Below are 24,172 nucleotides of genomic sequence, written 5' to 3'. Positions count from 1 at the left end.
TGGTGAATTCCACAAGATTTCATGATCTCTGCAAACTCCTTCCCGAAGAAGGGAGGTCCATTGTCTGTCTTTAGTGTCTGTGGCATTCCGTGTACTGTGAACATTTCGCTCAGTTTCTTCGTCACAGATTTTGAACTTAGCGAGGAGAGTGCTGCTGTCAGAAGAAAACGCGATTACTCGTCGACAACCACTAGAACGTACTTGTTGCCAGGTAGGGGGCCAGCAAAGTCTGCTGCCACAGACTGCCGTGGTCCATTTGGAAGTGGTGTCATGATTAGCGGTGATGTCTTGTACTTCAGCAGAGTCAATGCTCTGCTGAAGTACGGCAGAATGCTGCGGCTTTTGTCGCTTGGATCTTCTTGAGCCAGCACTCCCGCTATACCTTCTGGTCCAGCATCAGTGATGACGTGGGTCTCTTTTGTGTCGTCAAAGTATGCCAGGGTGCGCATTCGAGATATTTTTCTTCATGTCATCTAGGGCCTTCAGGTGCTCTTCGTTCGCAGAGCCTTGATCAAAAGCTGCATCTGAGCATCTTCTGCGTATGTTTTCTCGATTTCTTGCAAAGTCAGTGCCTTTGGAACAGCTGATTCCACGATGAAGGAGACATACTCTTCTATCGCACTTGCTTCTTCACTGGGGACGACACTGTCGGTAGGTGGTGCATGCCTTGACAGGTAGTCTGCAGGGTTGTTCTTCCCTGCAATGTGTTCAATCTCGAAGGTGTAATGCTGTAACCTCAGGCTCAGTCGTTCAAGCCTTGCTGAGAGCTTTGTGCTGGGCTTTCGAATGATAAGACACCAAAGGCAGGTGGTTTGTCTTCACCGTGAACTTTCCCCCTGCGAGGTAGATGTGGAAGTGTTCAATAGCTGCCACTATGGCCAACATTTCACGGTCGATGTGGGGATATCTTCTCTCCGTTGGTGTCAATGCTCTGCTGAAGTACGGCAGAATGCTGCGGCTTTTGTCGCTTGGATCTTCTTGAGCCAGCACTCCCGCTATACCTTCTGGTCCAGCATCAGTGATGACGTGGGTCTCTTTTGTGTCGTCAAAGTATGCTAGGGTGCGCATTCGAGATATTTCTTTCTTCATGTCATCTAGGGCCTTCAGGTGCTCTTCGTTCCAGCAGAATTCTGCGCCGGCATGTGTGTGCTTCCTCAATGGATCCACCATTTGGGCTAAGCGAGGAATGAATCTAGAGCAATAGTTTACGATGCCAAGGAGGCTTCTAACCTCGGTTGGGGTCTTTGGTGCTGTCATTCTGGCTACTGCTTTAACCTTTTCTGGGTCCACACTGACTCCTGCAGATGAGAACACGTGTCCAAAGAATTTCAGCTTGTTGGTGCCTAGGACGCACTTGTTTTCATTCAGAGTCAGCCCGGCATCTTCCAAGTGCTTCAACACCAGACGCAGTCTTCGGTCGTGCTCTGTTATGGTGCGTCCGGAGATGAGGATGTCGTCACTGACATTGATGATTCCGTCCTATCCGCGAGTACATGTCTTATGGCGTCTTGAAAAATCTCTGCGGCGGCATTGACACCAAACAATAGTCTTTTGTATCTCCTCAGACCACAGTGTGTAGAGAACGTTGTTATCACCCTGGATTCTTCAGCAAGCTCGAGCTGATGGTAGCCCTCTTTCAGGTCCAACTTTGAAAAGTAAGCGGCTCCGTTCAGAATGCTGATAACATCTTCTACTGTGGGCATGACGTGTCTTTCTCTAGCAATGGCCACGTTGGCTTCTCGCATGTCGACACACATTCTGACTGCGTTGGGATCATGGCGTTTGGGAACAATGACGATCGGTGACACCCAAGGTGTTGGTCCGGTTACTTTCTCTGTGATGTCTAGCTCCTCCAGGCGTGTGAGCTCGGTCTCTAGCGCTTTTCTCATCTGGAAAGGAATGCGACGGTGTTGTCGTACGACTGGTTGGACATCTTGTGAGATGTTCAGCTTCACTTGAAAGTTCTTGAGCCGACCCACCTTGCCAAACAGCTTTGGAAACTCTTTCTTTGCGTCAACACTACTGTGCTCTGTGACCAGCTGAAGTATTGTGATGAGCTTGAGATCAGAGGCTGTCTTGTAGCTCAGAAGCGATCGATGTCTCTTTTACGACGTAAACTGTCGCTTCGATGACTTGGTCTAGAGCATGGAACGTAGCAGAGAACTTTCCCATGACTGGGATTTCTTGGGTGACTCCATATGGTACCAGCTTTGTAGTTATGTGCTCTAGCTGCATCGTCTGTAGGTGCCTTTGCCACATTGTCTCTCCGATGACGTTGACACCTGCTCCAGAATCCACACAAAACTCAAGTGGTGTGTCGTTGATTTTGACTGTTACCACTGGTAATTCTTGCCTGTGACTCTGCACGTGAAAGACTCAATCCTCCACGCTTGTGTCCTGTTGTGTGCTTGCGGGGGTGTCTGTGACGTCAATGGAGTGTACAGTGGGTCTTTGTCTGCAGAACTTGGCGAAGTGGTTTTTCTTTTGACACTTGTGGCATGTAGCTCCCCATGCTGGACAACTCAATTTCCCTCCTTTGCAAGGCCACGCTCCTCCACAACAGCTGCACTTCTCAGCTTGCTTGTTCTCTGGACAATTGCCCGACAGCTTGTGTTCTGACTGGTTGCTCGAAAGCGCACTGCGCCGCCACTGCTTCTTCTTTGTGATTTTCTGCACAGGTTCGACGTGCTCACGGCCTTCCATGCTGGTTGCTTGGAACTCTGCTGTCTCGAGGCTGCGGCCTATTTCCATGATTTTCTCCAGCGTGACATCGCGCTCTCGTAATGCACTGCGGTGCAGCTTAGCTGAATTGGTGCCTTCTATCATTTGCGATACGATTTCTTGTTCTTTCGCAAACTCTCATGTCGCAGCCAACTTTCTGAGTCTGACTTGAAATTGGTCCACTGTTTCTTCGGAGCTTTGTTTTGCTTGACGAAAAACATGCCTCTCGTAGACCGCGTTCTTTCTTGGTGCGAAATGTGCGTTCAGCTTCGAGACTGCCGTTTCATAGTCCGTGCCTCGATCCGGAAGCGCCAGAAAAATGTCCTGCACCGCATCTCCTGCGTAGTGTAGCAGCATAGCGCGTTTGCGGGCTGCATTCTGTATGTTTGCTGCTAGTAGAAAGTTGTCAAAACGGGCTTGCCATTTCGTCCACTGCTTGGCGAGCGACGTCGGGTCCGTGTACGGGTCGAATGGCGGGAAGGTGGGCAGCATGGCTTCCATCTTGCGTGGCTTTTTTTTCTTGATTGGCGTCTGCTGATTTGTTTCTTGGCCTCTTCTGGTGCCATGTGGGCTTCTTGAAGTTGAATGATCCTCGTCGCCAGTTTGTAGTGTCTGCTCCCGGCGCGGGAGTTATCTCGATTCCAGATAAGAAGACTGGACTCGAGTAAAACTCAAAGGAACGTTTATTCCACACCATGTCGAGTGCCGCGCTTCCCGTGGCCCTCTCCCACTCAGCCCAGTTGTCGCACCAGGATTCTTCTGTAATGCGCATAGGGGGCGCTGCTTGTGGGTTGGCTTTTCTTGACGATGCTACAGGTCATACACTAAAGAAACATTTAATCAATTCTATCAAATCTTTCTTCATTAACTTATTTTATATATTTCAAAATACTCCACAAGCCCAGAAGGGCATTGTGTAACGGGCTAATAAAGAAATTGTAATGATTAGGTCTTGCAAATGCTATAACAAGTTATGCAACAATTATACAAAAGCTACAGAAAGGACAAGGACAGGAAGAAAATCAAAATATCAGCAGTAAGCTAGTGTCAATTAGCAAACAAGCACAACCACTGTAGTGTTACAGGTGAATAAGCGTGTAACTTTTGTGAGAAAAATAAGTCTACAACTTTTCCGCGTTCAAAGAATAGAATAGCTAGTTTCACATGCTATACAATCAATACAAGTTTGGAAAGTAGTGTCGATAAATAAAATTGGATGTAAAATTTCAAAAAATCGATAAACAGCAACATTACATGCTGTTGCACAACTGTTCTGCAACATCATTATGCAACATCACTACGCAATGTCATGTTGTGTTATTAGAATAAATGCTTGTCCAGAAGACACCGAAAAGTATCATGGTCAGTCACCGAAACAGTCGTGTCGGAAGCGTAATTCCACATCTACACCACTCGTCGAAAAGCTGAGTTGTATCCCGCCATAGATACGGGTAAATCTGAGACAGTTATATACCCTTCTTGACATACAAAGGGGGATAAATATTGCATGTGTTTATGTAATAGGGTTAAGACATTGATGTCGGAATGCGTACATAATGGTTGTAACAATAGGTCCTGTTTGATTTGTGTTATGTTTGAGTTATAGCTGTATGAACAATAAATTGTGTGGCCCTGCTTTGAATTGCTTCCAACATTATAAAGTATTTTTGGTGGGGAGACCAAATGGACGAAGCAAACTCTATTTGAGATTGGACAAAGCTCATTGCCAACTACGGCGTCAATTCTAGAAATGCTAGAGGAGAGATGCTAGTAGAATTCGCAGAAACGTTTAAGCTTCTGAATAATGAACACCTTTTTCAGGAAGCATAGCAACAGAAAGTGGGCCTGCAAAAGCCCTAATGGTGCAACAAGAAATGAAATTGACTTCATACTCCTGCTGATCCCAGCACAGTGCAGGGTGTAGAGTGGTAGGTAGGGTAAAGTGCAGTGATTGTAGGTTAGTGAGGGCTAGGATTCACCTCAATTTGAAGAGAAAGAGCAAATTTGGTCAAGAAGAAACAGGTCAACCTAAAGGCAGTAAGGGTAAAAGCAGACAAATTCAGGCTGGTACTTGCAAACAAATATGCAGCCTTAGAACAGAGAGATGATGATGACATTGAGCTAATGAATGAAACCGTAACCAGGTTGGCTTCAGAGGCAGCAACTGAAGTGGGAGGCAAGGCACCAAGGCAACCTGTAGGCAAGCTCTCTCAATTGACAAAGGACCTAATGAAGAAACGACAAAAAATCGAAGTGTCCAACTCAAGAGATAGGATACAATTCGCGGAACTGTCAAAACTGATCAACAAGGCGAAAACAAGTAATATTTGAAACTATAACGTGAGAAAAACTGAAGAAGCTGTAAGAAACGTATGCAGCCTGAAATCAGTGAGAAAGAAACTTGGCATGGGGGACAAACCAAGATGTAGTCACTGAAAGATAAGCAGGGTAATCTCGAAGGTATAATAAAAGCAACGGAAGAATTGTATACTGACCTGTACGGTACCCAGAGTAGTCGGGATACCTCCATAGAAACAGTAATGAACAGGGTGCAGAAACTCCTCCTATAGCTAGCGATGATGTCGCAAGGGCCTTGCAAGACATGAAACCAGGAAGAGCGGCAGGAGAAGATAGAATAACAGTAGATTTAATGAAAGATGGAGGAGACATAATGCTTGGAAAACTGGCGGCTCATTAGACGAAGTGTCTATCAACTGTAACGGTTCCAGACAACTGGAAGAATGCAAACATTATACTAATCCACAAAAAGGGAGACATTAAGGAATTGAAAAGTTATAGGCTCATTAGCTTACTCCCAGTATTATATAAAATATTTACCAAAATAATCTCCTATGGAATAAGGGCAACACTAGGCTTCAGTCAACCAAGGGAACAGGCTGGCTTCAGGAAGGGATACTCTACAATGGATCACATTCATGTCATTAATCAGGTTATCGAGAAATTGGCAGTGTAATAAGCCTTTCCATATGGCTTTCATAGATTACAAAAACTCATTTGATTCAGTAGAGATACCAACAGTCATAGCGGCATTATGTAATCAAGGAGTGCAGAATGCTTACGTAGATACCTTGGAAAACATCTACAGAGGTTCTACAGCTACCCTAATTCTACACAAGAAAAACAGGAAGATACCCATAAAGAAAGGGGTCAGACAGGGAGACACAATCTTGCCAATGCTATTCACTGCGTGCTTAGAAGAAGTATTCAAGCTATTAAACTGGGAAGGTTTAGGAGTAAAGATCGACGGCGAATACCTCAACAACCTTCGGTTTGCCGTTGACATTGTTCTATTCAGCAACAATGCAGACGAGTTACAAAAAAATGATTGAGGTCCTTAACAGGGAAAGTGTAAGAGTGGGACTGAAGATTAATATGCAGAAGACAAAGGTAATGATAAATAACCTGGCAAGGGAACAAGATTTCAAGATCGCAGGTCAGCCTCTAGAGTCTGTGGAGGAGTATGTTCACCTAGGTCAACTAATCGCAGGGAACCCTGATCATCAGAATAAAATTCACAGAAAAATAAAAATGGGTTGGATCGCACACGACAGACATTGTCAGCTCCTGACTGGAAGCTTACCATTATAATTGGAAGCGAAAGGTGTACAATCAGTGTATTTTACCAGTGCTGACATATGGGGCAGAGACTTGGAGGCTGACAAAGAAGCTTAAGAACAAGTTAAGGACCATGCAAAGAGTCATGGAACGAAGATTGCTAGGCATAACGTTAAAAGACAAAAAGAGAGCGGTTTGGATCAGAGAGGAAACGGGTATAGACGATATTCTTATTGACATCAAGAGAAGAAAAGGGAGCTGGGCAGGTCATGTAATGTGCCGGTTAGATAACAGTTGGACCATTAGGGTTATAGAATGGGCACCAAATGAAGGGAAACTCAATCGAGGCGGACAGAAGACTAGGTGAAGCGATGAAATTAGGAAATTCGCAGGCGCTAGTTGGAATTAGTTGGCGCAGGACAGGAGTAATTGGAGATTGCAGGGAGAGGCCTTCGTCCTGCAGTGGACATAAAGCAGGCTGATGATGATGATGAAATATTATGTAAGCTAATTTACATTTTTCAGTAGTCATGTTATGGAGATTAGAATGGCAATATTTTAATGATTAGATGCGTTAGCACATATGTATTTTCACATTTTTTGATTATTTGCACACCCTTATTTAATGTCGCTTTAAGGGAAAATATGTCTCTGTGAAGAAAACAGCGGTGATGTCGTTATTAATTTTCAGAGGACTCCTACCGGAAGCAGGTAGTGATTGATGGAGAGACATGCCTCTTGGACATCCTCGACACTGCAGGTCAAGAGGAGTACAGGTGGGATTTTTATCGATAGAAATTATACGAGCACATAAGGCACGTTTTTGTCATCACCACCACCATGCTGTCATGGTATTGGCAGTGCATTCGTGACCCACGCGTACAGGATTGTAAGGTTGTGCTCTGCAGCACTCGTTGCTCTGCTGGGAGTCATCTAAACCATCATGCTGGTCTGAGGATTGCAGCCCTCAGGGGGGTGATCAGCTCAGCCAGGTGTGCTCGAGGCGGACGTTCGTTCAGTCTCTGCTGGGAGCGAGACAGTACCACGAGGAAAAGGCCCAGAGTACAAGGAAAGTACATATTGGGTGACCACCTTGACATGGTCTAACGTTACACCCTGTGGTGCGCACGAGTCGGAGCTCCCACAATCGAAGGGTCATGCAGCAGTATAAGAAAATGCTGCAACACGTCCCCATACGGAAGGATGGCTCCCAGTGGTGGTGATACCAAGGCAATGTTATAATGTGCTGGCTTGGGCTGCTTGGTGCATGTCTGAAGAAAACGAGTAACAGTGCTGAACAGTGGGATGTCACTGAGACAGACAGCGCTTCGTCTGTCTCAGCCACGTCCCGCTGTTCAGCATTGTTACTCGTTTTCTTAAGGCAGTGTTCCTTCAGCTCAATGTAGCCTCCGAGAGCGACCCAGCGCAGTACGACGATGCACGTGAAGTAAGCCACATCTCCTTGGCATGGCATTCAGAACAACAGCAGCAGGAACAGGTGCATGCCCGCCTTGGGTCAAGGACTGTAGGCGGGGCCTGCCACTAAAAAGGCTGACCAGGAGAATTAAAATTGAGTATGCACCGTTTGTATTGCTGTCAGAGAGTTTACCCCCCCTCCGTGGTTGGCTTGAGCAGTCAGGGGAGAGGGGACGCTAGTTCCCGCTCGAGCGGATAATTGCCATGACATGCCAGACATGCCACGTGTTGTCCACTTCTCTTCTCTTGTGTTCTGTCTGCATGCCTCACCTTTCTGCATAATGAATCCTTACCAACTAGCTCAGCTTTCTGTCGTTCTATTCTTACCTAGTTAACTTTCTTGAATATAATTCTTTTTTTCACATCTCATCAGCATGGTTTCAGGAAGACATTCTCCTGTGACATGCAATTAATCTCATTTACTAATGAACTATTAGTAGCTCTTGACTTAGGACCTTATATTGATTGCGTATTCTTAGATTTCTCTAAAGCTTTTGACCTTGTCTGCCATGAACTACTTTTTCTTAAGCTCAATAATCTAAATCTTGACGAATCCCAGCCACGGCGGCTGCGTTTCGATGGAGGCGAAATGCGAAAACACCCGTGTACAGTGAAGCCTCGTTAAACCGTAGTTGGCTGGAGCTCGGAAAAGGTACGTACTAAACGGTAGTACTGTTCAACCAAATAGCATGAGATCACCAACTTACCTGCCGAAAATGGAACTCAGAGAGAGTGTGATGAAATGGGAAAAAAAAACATGCAGTATTTATTCACTTCGCGTGACAAAAGTGCTATTTTCGTTTGATGCCACGGCGGCCTAGCACGACGACGACAGCGGCCTCAAACTTACTGAAGCTGCGTGCCAGCTTTTCAGCAGCCCCCTCTTCTCGGCAAACACTCACATGGCAGATTCCTCGTTGGCGTTACGTATTCTCCGTGCACGTGCGCAGTAGTGCTGCAGAAGTCCCGGGGGCGCCTTTTTCATTGCCGGGTGCCGAAGTTTGGAATAATTTTCATTTGGAATAGAGTTACGTTATCGCGCCCCTATTGTCGTCGCGACGATTGCATTCATGAGGCTGACGCAACGCGCAGCTTATGCCACTGTCGGGCCTGAATCGCCCGTGCTATCGCTTTCCGTGTCGTCCTCGTCACTGTCGCTAGTCGACACTTTGGCAACAACACAGGCAACAATGGCGAAAAGTCGAACCTCGTAGCCGACATGTCTTCGCGGTCGCAGCGGCGCTGCCGAGCAACTTCGCATTCCAAATGCCACACACTGTAGTCAACAGCAGATCCCTGTTGCGTGCCAGCGCCGACTTCTTCGTGTCACGTTCGATGGCACGGACGATGTCTAATTTTTCTTCTATGCTGAGCACCCGGCGTCTTTTTTACCTGAGCTTCGGAACGACGAGAGTCCTCGCTTGCACGACGCCATAACGCTCTCTGGCACGGCGTCGAAATGATGTTGATGTTGATGTGGCTTCACGCGCAAACGCACAGGGCGCTTGGAGGCCATTGTTCCGATCTCTGATGCCCCGTTCACACTGAGACATTCGGCGTCTGGAGCGGCGCCCAGTTCGGCGGAACCCAGTTCGGCGGCGGCGAGATCCACTGGAATAGCCCCTTCCGCGCCGATCGCTCCCATACCGATTTTTGTGGCAGCTGCCGCCGGATTGCCTCGCCGCCGCGCGGCGCTGACCAATCGGGGAGCGCGAAACTTCCAAAGATGGCGGCCGAGCCTCACGTCATGTCGCAGTCGTCGCAGTCATCAAAGTCCGCCGCGACATCCACATCCGAAATGCTCATTGAACTGGTGCGCAACCACCCAGTCCTCTACGATAAGAGCCACTTGAAGCACAGACAACGTGCTGAAGGACGACTTGTGGCACAAGATCGGTCGCGAGCTTCGGCGAATGCTTCTGCGCGTCATGCATCGCCAGAAAGGTGCTTGCCAACAGGCCGAGCAGTACTGCCTCTTCTTGCTCGGGGTTCATCATTGTCTTTCCAAGTAATGGTGGAGACGCGCAACATAAACTCACGAACTCGACGCGAGCGGAGACAACTGCGCAATTTCGAGCCGCGCGAACATCCGGGATATCCCGCGCTTGATTGGAGGTTAGCACTTTATGGGGCAGATGGCGCTGTATGTCTATCCGGCGACGCGGTCCGCAAGCAGTGTGAACTACGCGATTTTCGGCGGCAGGAGAATTCCATTCGCTGTAGACGCCGGATTCCTCAGTGTGAACGTACCATGAGGCTTGTTGTTCTGCCGGGCCACCCGACGGAGACGGCGCACCGCCGTGTTTGCGCGACGAAAAGTTGAAACGCTACATTTTAACCGATGCGTACGCAATAAGCTGGTACGGTTTATGCGGATACAAAACACATTATGTTCAATGGCCGCTGAGTCGGGGATTTGACTTTACTACTTTTAAAACGAAACTACTGTTTAAGCGGGTACGGTTTAACGAGGTTTTACTGCACTTAGATTTAGGTGCATGTTAAAGAACCCCAGGTGCTCTAAATTTCCGGAGTCTCCCACTACGGCGTGCCTCATAATCAGAAAGTGGTTTTGGCACTTAAAACCCCACAATCTTATTTTTAAATTCTTGACCCTAACATTCTTGCTTGGATAAAAACATCTTTTTTTTTTAACCGACAGCAATTTGTGACTGCAAATGGCTACGATGCTTCTCTCTGTCCTGTCCTTTCAGGAGTGCCTCAAGGTTCTGTCCTTGGGCCCCTTCTTTTTGAAATTTACATAAATGATTTACCAGATTCTATGAACTCCTCTATTGAGCTTTTTGCAGACAACTGTGTAGTATATTGCTTGATTTCCTTTGATAATGACACATCACTACTACAGCATCACTGACACAGCACTACCTTAACATTTCTGATTGGTGTAACACATGGAAAATGGAACTCAACGTGACAATTTGCAAGCTAATGAACATTGTTCGTAAACTTTCCACTAACGTTTGCAAGTATAACATAAATGGTTCCCGTCTCGAAGAAGTGACTACTAGTTACAAATACTTAAGGGTCCGCATTAATTCTAATCTGTCTTGGCATCCACAGGTTAATTATATTGTTAGTCATGCTAACAGCATTCTTGGGTACGTGCGGCAGAATTTTTCAATGGCCCCTTCTTCTCTCTTAAGCTCCTTCTTTATAAAACTCGTTCATTCCAAACTAGAATATGCATCGGCTGTGTGGGATCCATTTACTGAAAGTCTTATTAGTCACCTTGAAAATGTACAGAATCATAGCGCACATGTAATTTTTTCCAACTACTCTCATATTTCTTGTTTCATCTATGAAACAAGATTCATCTATGAAACATCTATCTTTGCTTTCATCTATGAAAGCAAAGAAATAGCAAATGTGTTTAACAAACACTTCCGTCTATACAAGTCCGTCTTACAAATGATAATGATGTAATGCCACCTTTTGAAATGTCTTTGCCGCCTATACCCGATGTTCAAATAAGCATGCTTTTACAACTGAACACTAAAAAATCTTCTGGCCCAGACAACATTCCAAACGCATTTTTAAAACGGTATGCAGAATGGGCATCAAAGTACTTGCACATTCTGTTCACAAGGTAATTGTGCGAGGAACAAGTACCGAGTGACTGGAGGACAGCCAGAGTGAAGCCACTACATAAAACAGGAAAAAAGCACTGCATTCAAAACTACCGTCCAATTTCTTTAACATCTACAGTATGTAAACTTTTGGAACACATAATCAATAATCATATCTCAGAATTCCTTGAAAACAATAATATATTAACAAAGCATCAACATGGATTCAGAAAAGGCTACTCTACAATTACCCAAATAGTTTTAACAGTGCACGACTTTGCGAAAGCAATTAACAATCGGAAACAAATAGATGCTATTTTCATGAACTTTTCAAAGGCTTTCGACAGGGTCTCTCACAAAAAAACTACTTTACAAATTGAGCAAGATACTGAAAAACTCCAGACTAATTTATTGGCTCACAGCATACCTTGATGGCAGAGAACAATTTGTTGTTTTTAATAATCATTCTTCTGAACGACTTCCGGTAGGCTCTGGTGTTCCCCAGGGCTCGGTCCTTGGATCTCTCTTGTTCCTTTTATTCATTAATGATGTGCTGCATGGTATTCCAGTTATGGTTAAGCTTTATGCCGATGACTGTGTATTGTACTCAGAGATAGACAATATTACTGACCAGGAGTTGCTCAACGATGCTTTTCGACAAATTGTCGACTGGTGCGATGCCTGGCAAATGTCAGTTTCGAGAAAACAGTTTTTATGTCCATTTCACATAAGAAGCATAAACTAATGTTTCCGTACGGTATTAATAACGTAATTATTTCCGAAGTAACACATTATAAGTATCTTGGACTCTGGATCACAAATGACCTCACTTGGGCTAAGCACCTTGAATATGTAGTAGCTAATGCTAACCGCAAGCTTTATTTTTTAAGGAGGGCTTTGAAACTTTCTACTCCCACTGTACGCCTACTCGCATATAAAGCTGTAATTCTGCCGATGCTAGACTATGCATGTGTAATTTGGGACCCTTTTACTAAAACTGGCACTAACAAGATAGAAATGCTGCAAAGAAAAGCAGCTTGTTTCATTTATAACAGCTTCGGACGCACTTCAGTGACAGAGCTCTTAACAACAACAAACCTGCCACCATTAATGCAAAGAAATCATGTATCCCGACTAAAATTCCTTTTTCAACTTAACGGTCAGTATAAGACAGATCTCACGGGAATAATTACTTTTTCATCTGGTTATGCTACTAGGCAGCGACATAGCCGAACAATAACCCCATTTAGTACACGTAATAATTGTTTTAAGTATTCCTTCTTTCCCCGAACAGTGGTTGAATGGAATCATCTAACCAATGACCAAGTTTCAAAATCATCACTTTCTGCATTTGTTTCAAGTATTGAGTAACAATTTATCTTGCTGTGCCACTGTTATGTTCAAGCTCTGTTAACCTGATTTGTATTGTTTTCGATGCCTATGCTAAAGTGTTCTTTATATATGCATTGTTTCCCACCTGGCTAAAATCCCCAATGGGGATTGCAGTATTAATAAATAAATAATAAATAAAAAAACAGTGTCACGGCTTCAGTCCCTTTCTTTACGCAGGAAAATGGCATGTATCTCCTCATTTCATAAGATTTACTACCATAACCCTCGTCTTAAGCAAGAATTACTTTCCCACTTTTCATTGATATCTCCTCGTATTGACCATCATTATAAAGTGTTTGTTCCTCATTGTCACACCAACACTTTCATTCTTTCGTTCCTCGAACTGTAAGGAATGGAAACACTTGCCCACCTCCACTGTATCTATTATGGACCCAGTGACCTTAAAGATGTGCTTCAATATGTTACCCGATAAATAGCTTTGTGTTTTTTTATATCTAAAGTTACCACTCCCTTCTGTAATGCCCTATGGGCCCTGAAAGTATTCAAATAAATAAATTTGCGACGCAGCAGAACAAAAATAGTGCTAGCGTCCAACCGAAACGAAGCAGCAGAGTCCAAATCGCCATGGTCATCAGCGGGAATAGTATGTGAATGACAGAAACGTCAAAACATTTCATGCGTATTTGTGCTTGTAGAACCTTTATTGTTGCGCTTACCGCCACACATAACATCGCGTTGGTCGCATGCTTTCATAATTGCTTAGTCGCCATCCATGATCGCATTGATAGTGGCCGCAGTTTCTTCTGCAGCGGTTGCGGAAAACAGTAGTTTCGTTTTGACTCAATGTGTGCATCGGCCATGTACTTAAAGAACAGTGTAGTCGCCATCCATGATCGCGTAGGTAGCATCTGCAGTTTCGTCTGCAGTTCTTGAAGCAAACGGTAATTTCGTTCCAACTGGGTGCGTGCATCAGCCGCGTGGCTTCAGCACTGCAAAGTCGCCATTCATAATTCCCCGCAGGGGCGTCTGCGTCTGCAGGTGTTTGGTGTGTTGCGACACCACGTACCGGAGCACACGAGGATTGGACCCGCTCGCGTGTAGCCGTGCGCGGCTTAGCCGTGTCCGGGGAAAGGGGGATCCTGGAAGTTGAGCCGATGCCAGGTATTCGGACCTTTAAGGTCCCTCGGCGGAGGCAACACACCTCTTTGGCCTCTGCTTCACGTAGAAGGCACCCCCGGACTGACCCACCCGGGGGAAATTGGCAGTCGCCTTTTCCTGTCCTCCTCTCCAATCTTCGTCTTTCTCTCTCGCCTTTTTCATCTTTCCTGTCTTCTCATCACTTCTCCTCACTTCCTAGTTTCCTGGCGGCAAGGGTTAACCTTGTGTAGCTAGCCAGCCTTGGTTGTGCTGTATTTGGTTATAGCAGCAATGTACGGCTGGCGTTGGCAGGGTTTCTCTAGCAGGAACTCCTGTCACGCCCCCCTGTTGGGCTCCATGGTGGGTGGTCGGCATCGTGGCCAAAAACCCAACTGTACTTATGGAAAACGCTTTTCCTAAACTCCCTGATCACTCCACAAACGAGGGCGCACCGAAGAGGTCTTTCAGTTTTTCGGACGCCAAGTCCACAACTTTCCTCGTTTTCATGTGATCCACGCAGAAAAACCAGCTAAACAAGTGCGAACAATCTCCCCGTTCCTTGTATCTATGTCTCTTACTGAAGTTTTTGGTCCAGGATATAAGGTGTCGAGGATGGCTAGCGGTGACCTCCTCTTGGAGCTCCGCGATCAGAAGCAATTTGAGAAACTGCCTCAGCTAGTGTCACTTGGGGAGACCCAAGTAGTAGTAACCCCGCACCGCACGATGAATACCTCCCGCGGCGCTGTCTCGGACGATGATTTGCTGGAGCTCACTGAGGCTGAGCTCTTGGAGGGCTTCAGCGAACAGAATGTTATAAATGTCAAAAGAATTAAGATGAGGCGCGATGGTAAAGAAATTGCGACCAAACACCTAATACTCACCTTCAATTCAAGTGTCCTGCCCGAGTCAATCGAGGCCGGGTACATCAAGCTCCGTGTAAGACCGTACGTGCCAAATCCCCTCCAATGTTTCAAGTGCCAGCGTTTTGGCCACAGTTTGCAGAGCTACCGAGGCCACCAAACTTTTGCGAAATGCAGCGCGCATGAACACTCCTCTGAAGCTTGTGAGAATTCTCTCCACTGTGTAAATTGTGACGGGGAGCACGCCGCGTACTTGCGGTCGTGTCCATCCTGGACGAAAGAAAAAGAAATCGTAACTATCAAAGTAAAAGAGAATATCTCATTCAAGGAGGCACGCGGGTGGTTCTCATACCTGCCCAAGAAAAGCTTTGCTGATGTGACGCGTCAGGGGGCAGCGCCACAACGGTCTCCGGTGGCTGTCCGTCCCACATGCAGTGAGGCGGCAGTGACGCCATCGGCCCCCGCGGCGGCTGCAGCTAACGCTGCTACGCCAACACAGCAGACGGGGCCATCGACCCCGAAGGTGGGCGCAGCCGAGGCTGCCCCAACCTGCCCGGCCCCTTCCAGTGCTGGCAACAGCCGGCGCAGCCAAATCCCTCAGGGAGCCCCATCGACCTCCGGGCTGGTGGGCACAGGGGTCTTGCCCTCCAAGGCGGGACTCTCTCTTGTAACTTCTCGCTCTCAAGAGCACGTGTCCGGCGCCTCACAAGAGGCAATGGACACTACACCTGTCCTCAAGGCGCACCAAACGCCTAAGGAGCGGCGAGGCTCCCTCGAACGCTCCAGAAAAGGCAGAACCCCTGTTACAGGGCCTCGAAAGAGCTCTGTAACCTTAGGCATCACCTCCGTTTCCATACACACAGCACTTATTTACTTCCAATATGTCTACACAAACAATCCAATGGAATGTCAGAGGTCTTCTTAGGAACCTTGATGACGTACAAGAGCTTATCAAAAAACACAATCCAAAATTGCTGTGTCTACAGGAAACACACCTAAAACCACAACACACAAACTTTCTCCGACCGTATGTCAAGTTCCGCAAAGATCACGATGATGCTATCGTATCATCAGGCGGTGTTGCTATTTTAATTCATAAATGTATCTCCTGTCAGCGCTTACAGCTACAAACGCCTCTTGAAGCAGTGGCGGTTCGAGCTGTTCTTCTAAATAAACTCGTCACCATTTGCTTCCTTTACGTACCCCCACACTACAAATTAACCAAACATGAATTCCAATCCTTTATAGATCAATTACCAGAACCTTATGTTGTTCTTGGCGATTTCAATGCGCACAGCTCCCTGTGGGGCGACTCTCGTATAGGTGCACGAGGTCGTCTTGTTGAACAGTTCCTTTTTTCTTCTGGTGCGTGCCTTCTGAATAAGAAGAAACCCACATATTACTGTCTTGCAAACAATACCTTTTCTTCAATTGATCTGAGCATAGTTTCCCCGTCCATACTGCCTTAGCTCGAATGGAAAGTTACGAACAATCCTTACGGAAGCGACCATTTCCCCATACTATCAAGAACACTTACAGAAGACAAATATCCACCACAGGCTCCTAGGTGGAAGATTGAGACAGCAGACTGGGAGAAATTCCGAAACTTAACTAGTATATCATGGGATGACATGTCCTCGTTGGAAATTGATACTGCTGTGGAATATTTTACAGCCTTCATAATAGATGCCGCAACTAAATGTATATCACAAGTAAATAGATTGGCATGAAAACGGTGTGTCCCGTGGTGGAACGACGATTGTAGGATCGCTTGTAAGAAACAAAACAAAGCGTGGGGGTTGCTACGCGCCTCCCCCACTGCGGAGAATCTTATCAATTTTAAAGAAGTAAAATCCCAAGGCATGCGAACCCGCCGACAGGCCAGAAGAGAGAGTTGGCAGAAGTTTTTATCTCGTATCAACTCCTATACAGATGAGGCCAAAGTCTGGAACAGGGTTAATAGGATAAAAGGGCGACAAACGTATTCACTTCCTTTGGTGAACACACAAGGTGAAACACTGAAATATCAGGCAGACTCACTTGGAGAACACTTTGAGACCATGTCGAGTTCAAACCATTATTCGCAATCCTTTTTGAAATACAAACAAATAGAAGAATGTCAGCCAATAATACGAAAATCCAGACAGAATGAACCTTATAACCGGCCGTTCAGTATTGCTGAGTTGAGAGCTGCCTTGACCACATGCAAAAGCTCCGCACCGGGACCTGATAGTCATGTATGAAATGATCAGAAACTTACACACTGACACCAAACTTACACTACTCACACTTTTCAACGCTATTTGGGCTACGGGATACCTCCCATCCACATGGAAAAAAGCGATTGTGGTCCCTGTTCTTAAGCAGGGTAAAGACCCTTCCTTGGCGGCAAGTTAGCGTCCGATAGCTCTTACAAATTGTCTTTGTAAGCTTTTAGAAAAAATGGTTAACCGCAGACTTGTACATTTCCTTGAACTCAACAATATCCTCGATCCCTTTCAGTGTGGCTTCAGAGAAGGCCGGTCCACAACCGATCACCTTGTGCGCATTGAGGGAAACATTCGCGGCTCCTTTCTACATAAACAATATTTCCCATCCGTATTCCTCGATGTGGAGAAGGCGTACGACACTACGTGGCGCTATGGAATCTTGAGAGACTTGTCGGGAATTGGCATCCGTGGCAATATGCTCGTCCTAATAGAAAGCTATTTGTCCAACCGTACATTCCGCGTGAAAGTCGGCAATGTATTGTCGCGACCTTTTATACAGGAAACTGGTGTACCTCAAGGAGGTGTACTTAGCTGCACGCTCTTCATCGTGAAAATGAACACCCTTCGTGCTTCATTACCGCCAGCCATTTTTTATTCTGTTTATGTAGACGACATACAGATAGGTTTCAAATCCTGCAACCTTACAGTATGTGAGAGGCGAGTTCAACAGGGCTTGAACAAAGTGTCCAAATGGGCAGAAGAAAATGGATTTAAAGTTAACCCCAACAAAAGTTCTTGTGTGCTTTTCACAGGAAAGAGAGGCCTCATTGCAGAACCCAGTATCGAAATGTATGGTCAGCGAATTCCTGTGAACAAAGGACAGAAGTTCTTAGGCATCATACTTGATTCGAAATTAACTTTTATTCCACACATAAAGTACCTCAAGGTCAAATGCTTAAAAACAATGAACTTACTTAAAGGGGTGGAGACATCAAAATTTTCGTTCATGCGTTTGTTGATTCAAACGTTGCGTCATGCTTCAGGGAGCACGATACACACAGCGGGATTCATATATATCCGATAAATAATTTAATAATAGCATTATTATACCGAGCGATTTCGGTTTCGGTTTCTGGGCTCCGGGGGATGCTATGACGTCACAGAGGAGGAAACGCAACATGGCTTGGTCACGTGGCCCACAAAAAATAGTGACGTAAAACTATGCTGCGTCGTCTGCTCGCGCATACGCGTGCTCTGCCAGCAGAGGTCAACCACTGGCGATTCGAAGTGCATGTCGCGATTATTATAATTATTGCGAAGAGCGACAACGACGGTAAGAAAATATTGCGGCTTGTGAGAGTCGGTGATTCATTCCGAAGCGCCGTAAGCATTAGCTTTGAAGTGAACCGGAAAAGGCCTAGCGACGATATCGGCGGCGCCGAACGATCCGAGGCGGTGAAGCTGCCGTCGATGCCAGAGCGACCACTCCTCGGTCGCTGATTGGCCGCTTCGCCGTACGGCTGCCGCACAAATGGGTCCCGGGCCCGTCCTCTCTACGGCAAGGAAATCTCGCCGTTCGCTAGCAAAACCGCCGTCGCACGGGGGCCCGCGAACGGCAAACGGAGTGCGGCGAGTTTCCGTGCCGGTAACGTGGACGGGCCGGTAACGTGGAAAGGCCAAGCGAAGGAGAGTCCGCTCCGAGCTGCCGAACTACGCGACTATACGAGGAGAGAAGCAGACAACACGAACGCCGCATATCCTGGTCCCTTTCGGAGTCGGCCGGCTAGTGTTACACTCAAACGTGTAAAGGCCCGTCCGCAGGGCAACTCGCCGCACGCAGTTTGCCGTTCGCGGGCCGGCGTGCGGCGTTCGTGTTGTGCACTTCTCTCCTCTTGTGTCCGTGTCTGGACGCCTTGCCCCTTCTTTGCATTAAGAAAGGATTTCTATATGCCTGTAGCTCGGTCATAGTGGAGGCTATGCTCGGTTGCTCGGCTCAGCAGGCTCCGTATCGGCATTTCATCGCTACTCATCATACGTCACGTTTTTGTGCTGGTGTGCTATGACGTCAATATTTTCGTTCCTCCTCTGTGACGTAGTAACTGCCGCGCTAGCGATGGGTCTCGACTACGAGAAGGAGTTTTTAATGACTCTTTGGAGCTCAATTAAAATTATTTTGAAATGTTTGCAGCGTCCAATACCTCGTTCTGGGTGTCCTTGCATACGGAAGCAGCCTACAACATGCTTTTTATAGCCTCAAAATTTGGTGTCTCAACCCCTTTAAAGTGTTATCCCACACAACATGGGGCAGCGACAGGAAATGTTTAATGAATCTTTACAAGAGCCTCATCCGATCACGGTTGGACTACGGTGCCGTGATCTATCATTCTGCAGCCCCGAGCGCGCTAAAGAAGCTAGATCCGGTCCACTATCTAGGAATCCGACTCGCCACTGGAGCTTTCAGAACAAGTCCTATTGAAAGCTTATATGCAGAATCAAATGAGTGGTAACTTCATCTGCAGAGAACATACATCAGCCAAACATATTTTTTGACAGTCCACTCTAATCCTCAACATCCGTGTTTTAATACCATTAACGATACGACATATGCTACACTCTTTCATGATCGTCCCTCCGTAAGACAGCCTTTCTCGCTGTGTGTGAGGGAGCTTAGTGATGAAATGCGTGTCCCAATCCTCAAGCTTCGCCCATTGCATCCAGCCAAGCTGCTACCTCCTTGGGATTCGCAGCTGATACAATGCGATATATCCTTCATGCAAGTTACAAAACACGCTCCAGAGATTGAAATCCAAATGCATTTCCGGGAACTCCAGCACAAATACTCCTGCACGGAGTTCTACACAGACGCATCGAAGTCACACGAAGGGGTGTCCTATGCAGCTGTCGGTCCATCCTTCTCGGAAACCGATGTACTGCATCCGGAAACTAGTATCTTTACGGCTGAGGCTTACGCACTGCTTTCGGTCGTAAAGCATATAAATAAATCAAAACTCCAGAAATCAGTTATATATACGGACTCCCTTAGTGTTGTGAAGGCCTTGATGTCTTTCTGTAGCCACAAAAATCCGGTAATTAATGAACTCTACTCCGTACTGTGTAAAGCACATATATCTAACCAACATGTGATTATATGCTGGGTGCCTGGACATAGGGGCATTGAGGGAAACGTACTATACGGACCAGATGGCCACATCCATTTCATTGCATGCAGTTAGTCCTACTGCTTCGGTCCCTGTCACAGACCTGAAGCCTTTCTTAAGAAGAAAACTGCGAAACCACTGGCAATATATGTGGGACGCAGAAGTAAATAATAAACTGCACGTGATAAAGCCACAGTTAGGTTCTTGGCCCTCCGTAACAAAATCACGGCGAACAGATGTCCTATTCTGTCGCCTCAGAATAGGACACACGTTTGGCACGCATAACTTTCTTCTCACTGAAAATGATCCTCCAACCTGCGGTAGATTCGGGGAGAGGCTGACCGTCCTCCACGTCCTCCTGGAGTGTCGGGCAGCCGAATCTGAGAGAAGGAAACATTTTTCTGTAGCATACCGGCAGCACATCCCCCTACATCCCGTAATGCTACTTGTTCCAGAACCTTTATTTGACACCAACACAGTCCTAAGTTTTCTGAAAGATGTTGTCTTGCATGTTGTTAGCCCCACATGTTTGTAGTGGGTCCTCTCTTCAGAGAATGCCGCTGTGATAGCTCTTTCGTACAGCACATGCCTCTAGGCCCTTGTGTTTCAAGGGCTCTGGCGAGGCAGCAGTGCTCCAAGTAATTTTACCATCTTTATATTTTCTATTTTGCATCATTCCTCTACGATGGATTTTAATGTTCATAGTATTTGTCATTAATCATCGTCATAATTTTATAGCACGTAGATTTTACGCACTTTGCAGCGACTATTTTTAGGCCACTTTACAGCCAAGTCACATCTTCCATAATACGTACATCTTCAACATTACCACTTGTCATGGCGCTCTTTGGCCAAACCTGGCCATACCCGCCGTGGTTGCTCAGTGGCTATGGTGTTGGGCTGCTGAGCACGAGGTCGCGGGATCGAATCCCGGCCACGGCGGCCGCATTTCGATGGAGGCGAAATGCGAAAACACCCGTGTGCTTAGATTTAGGCGCACGTTAAAGAACCCCAGGTGGTCAAAATTTCCGGAGTCCTCCACTACGGCGTGCCTCATAATCAGAAAGTGGTTTTGGCACGTAAAACCCCAAATATTATTATTATTACAAACCTGGCCCTTGCACCATAAAACACCACACATTATCATCATCATCCATTCATAATTGCATCAGGAGTGGCCGTGGTTTCCTCCATGGTGGTTGTGGCCGACAGTTGTTTCCTAGGTGTACGTGAATGTGGTGCGGATTACATTTCGTGAAAAAGGACAGAAAAAAAAAGACAGTGAAACTCTACCAACTGTTTTCCGACAACTGAGAAACATACAGAAAAAAAAACTTCTGTGCGTGCCCAAAGAGCCAGGGTGTACCGTAGAACAACATGGTCATAACACATTTTGAAGAAAGCACATTTATGTAGAATACAAGATAATAAATGTATTGCTAACAAAATCAGACCCTTTCTTTTATTGAATGCTTCCAACAACTCCCTGGCTATTTGGTCCCTACTTTTGCCAAGAATCAAAATTTTTTCAAAGCATGGCCTACAATGACAGGCTTTGCAGTGCACAGGAAGATGTGCGTTGTCACACTTACCAATAGTCTTAGCATGCTCCCTCAGTCTGTCATTAATACAATGTCCCTTTCGTCCAACGTAGGACTTGCCACAATGTAGGGGTATCTCATAGACCACCTCTTGAACACAGTCTCTGAAAGGTTTGGCATGCTGCTCTCTTGCATCCCCACGGCCCATCGCTTGTGATCCGGGTCACAATTAAGCCACCTTGTTGGGAGCTGAAAAGATGACCGGAATGCTGTATCTAGTCGCACCTTGTTGAGGTTGTGGCTCACACAGTGCACACAAAGGACCACCTCTGGCTTAGCACACCCCCTTTCCTTCGAGGACATTTTCACACTGGCAGTGCTAGCCTTCCCCTTCTGTATCAGGGACTCAATGACGAAATCTTTGGATACGCGGAAGGAGCATATCGTGTTCCATTTTGCTGAACAGCGTGACTAGTGGTTGATGGCCCATTTTCACAACAAAATTAATACCACATACAAACTCGTCGAATCTCTGTATTGCCATGTCGCTGCCAGGGCTTCCTTCTCTCTCTGGCTGTACTGTTGTTCGGTGGCTGTAACGGAGTGAGAAGCAGACGCCACTGGTCGACGTTCTCCTGAGGGCTGTGTTTTTGAGTCCAAAAGAACTGGCATCCACCGAACTTGTATGGAATACGAAGGGTAGTACTTCACCATACACCTCTCTGATACTAACAGTTTGATTTTGCTGAAGGATGACTCTTGGTCAGGCTACCACAGCCAGGCTGTTTTCTTGCTCAGGAGAGCCTACAGGGGAGCTGTAATCTTGGATATGTTGGGAAGGAATCTGGCTAGATGGTTCACCATCCCAAGAAGTTGGTGAAATCCGGCAATATCCTTGGGAGCTTCAAGAGTCTTGATAGCCTCCAGTTTGGCTGGATCGGATCTGATGCCGTCAGCTGAGACGACCACGCCCAAGAAAAACACTTTGGACACACCAGAGCGGCAGTTATCTTGGTTGAGAGTTACAGCGGCTTTGGAAAGACAAGAGAGGACTTGTTCCAAGCAGGCATCATGCTCTTGTCGTGATCGAAGACAAGAATTTTGTCTACCATATTTGCTACACCGTCTTGGTCATCGAGGTTCCGTGCCATCTGATTTTGGAAATATTCTGGAGCTGATGTGATACTAAATGTCAGGCAACTCAACCAGTATCAGCCAAAAGGCATGACGAAAGTCATTAGCTCCCGAGACTGTGTAACGAGCTTCACCTGGTGAAAGTCGGCTGTAGTATCCAGCTTCAAGAAAACTTTGAGTCGCCTAGAACACCAAGAATTTGTGCTCAATGGTTGGCAATATGTGGGGCTCCCAGAGCACAGCTTCATTCAAACGAGTCAGGTCGACACAAAGTTAGTAACCACTTGAGGACTTTGCAAGTACTACGATTCCTGCATACCAATGAGTCGGTTTGTCAGTCCGACAAATGACTCCTTCAGCTTCCAACCTGTCCAGTTCCTGTCAAACAATACTTTGCAGTGGGATGGGGATTCATCTATAAGCGTTAAGTAAGCATGGTATGGCGCCAGGCTTAAGTCTGGTCTGGTACCCATCTTTCACCATGCCGAGGCCTTTGAACAGTTCCGCATGATGCTGCGGTTGACGGGTCGCTACGCCTCCCAGTAAAACTGATGGTAGTCAGTTTCCTCAAGGTATCAAGTGCTTGTAGCACTGGGAAACATAGTAGTGGAGTAGAAAGAGACGGTTCGACGTACAGTTGCTGGGCGCTTGTTTTCTCTTGCCAGATGAGCTGTGCAATGTACAATTCAAATACTTGATGCGGTTGACCTCGTGGACCTGTCAACAGGTTGTCCATTTTGTCAAGCTGTGGAGGCACTGTAGAAAAACTGTCTGGCACTGCCGAGACTTCCACATCAGAGCTGAACTTGAAAGAGGCAGTATAACTGTCTACTGACGTCCTTGTACTTTGCGTTCTCGGGCACTGCAACGGTATCCAGGCAGGTAGTAGCAAGCTTGGTTGGCTTTGCTTTGCTGGAGTGGCATACCTCAGCGAAATGACCTTTCTACAGTTATTGCAGAGCGACGCACATGCTGGTCATTCTGAGCGTGGATGCAGCGAACGCCTGCAGAAAGAACAAGTAGCGTTTCTGGAGTGTTCCATCCTGGGTGGCATCCGAGCGTCGAAGGGCTTTGAGAAATTTGCTCGCGTCTCGTTGAACTGACGTGGAACCTTCTGCGGTTACTTTTGTTGCTTTTTCTTTGCCAGTGTCTTCCCGTTGACGTGCTCGAGTCCAAGCATCTTTTAGTGTCAACTTAGAGTTATAGCACAGCTGATCCGATAGACAAGCCTCTATTAAGGGAACAGGGTAGGCAAAAAATCCGAAAAAAATCGATTTTTTGTTTTTGTGTATATTAAAATCTCTATTCTTTCCTTAACATGGCCCAGTGCTTCATCTGCGCGCATGCGAAATATTTACCTCAATATCAACATTTTTCTAAACCTAGGCAGCATCCAGCCACGCCCCCTTTGACACATGC

The 24,172-nt window shown here is 46.4% G+C and overlaps 1 protein-coding gene across 2 annotated transcripts in view; it reads left to right on the top strand.

The window, feature by feature from the left end:
- The window catches only part of Ras85D (GTPase ras-like protein 1), a 137,861-nt gene that overhangs the window by 29,670 nt on the left and 84,019 nt on the right, over positions 1 to 24,172 (top strand). For both annotated transcript variants that reach the window (XM_075673385.1, XM_075673384.1), the window contains exon 4: positions 6,989 to 7,073. In XM_075673385.1, coding sequence (XP_075529500.1) covers positions 6,989 to 7,073 — 85 coding nt within the window. The remainder of the gene's footprint in view (positions 1 to 6,988; positions 7,074 to 24,172) is intronic.

This window comes from Dermacentor variabilis, chromosome 10 (genome assembly GCF_050947875.1).
Source record: "Dermacentor variabilis isolate Ectoservices chromosome 10, ASM5094787v1, whole genome shotgun sequence".
In the NCBI taxonomy this organism is placed as follows: Eukaryota; Metazoa; Arthropoda; class Arachnida; order Ixodida; family Ixodidae; genus Dermacentor; species Dermacentor variabilis.
This window is presented reverse-complemented; position numbering and strand designations above follow the sequence as displayed.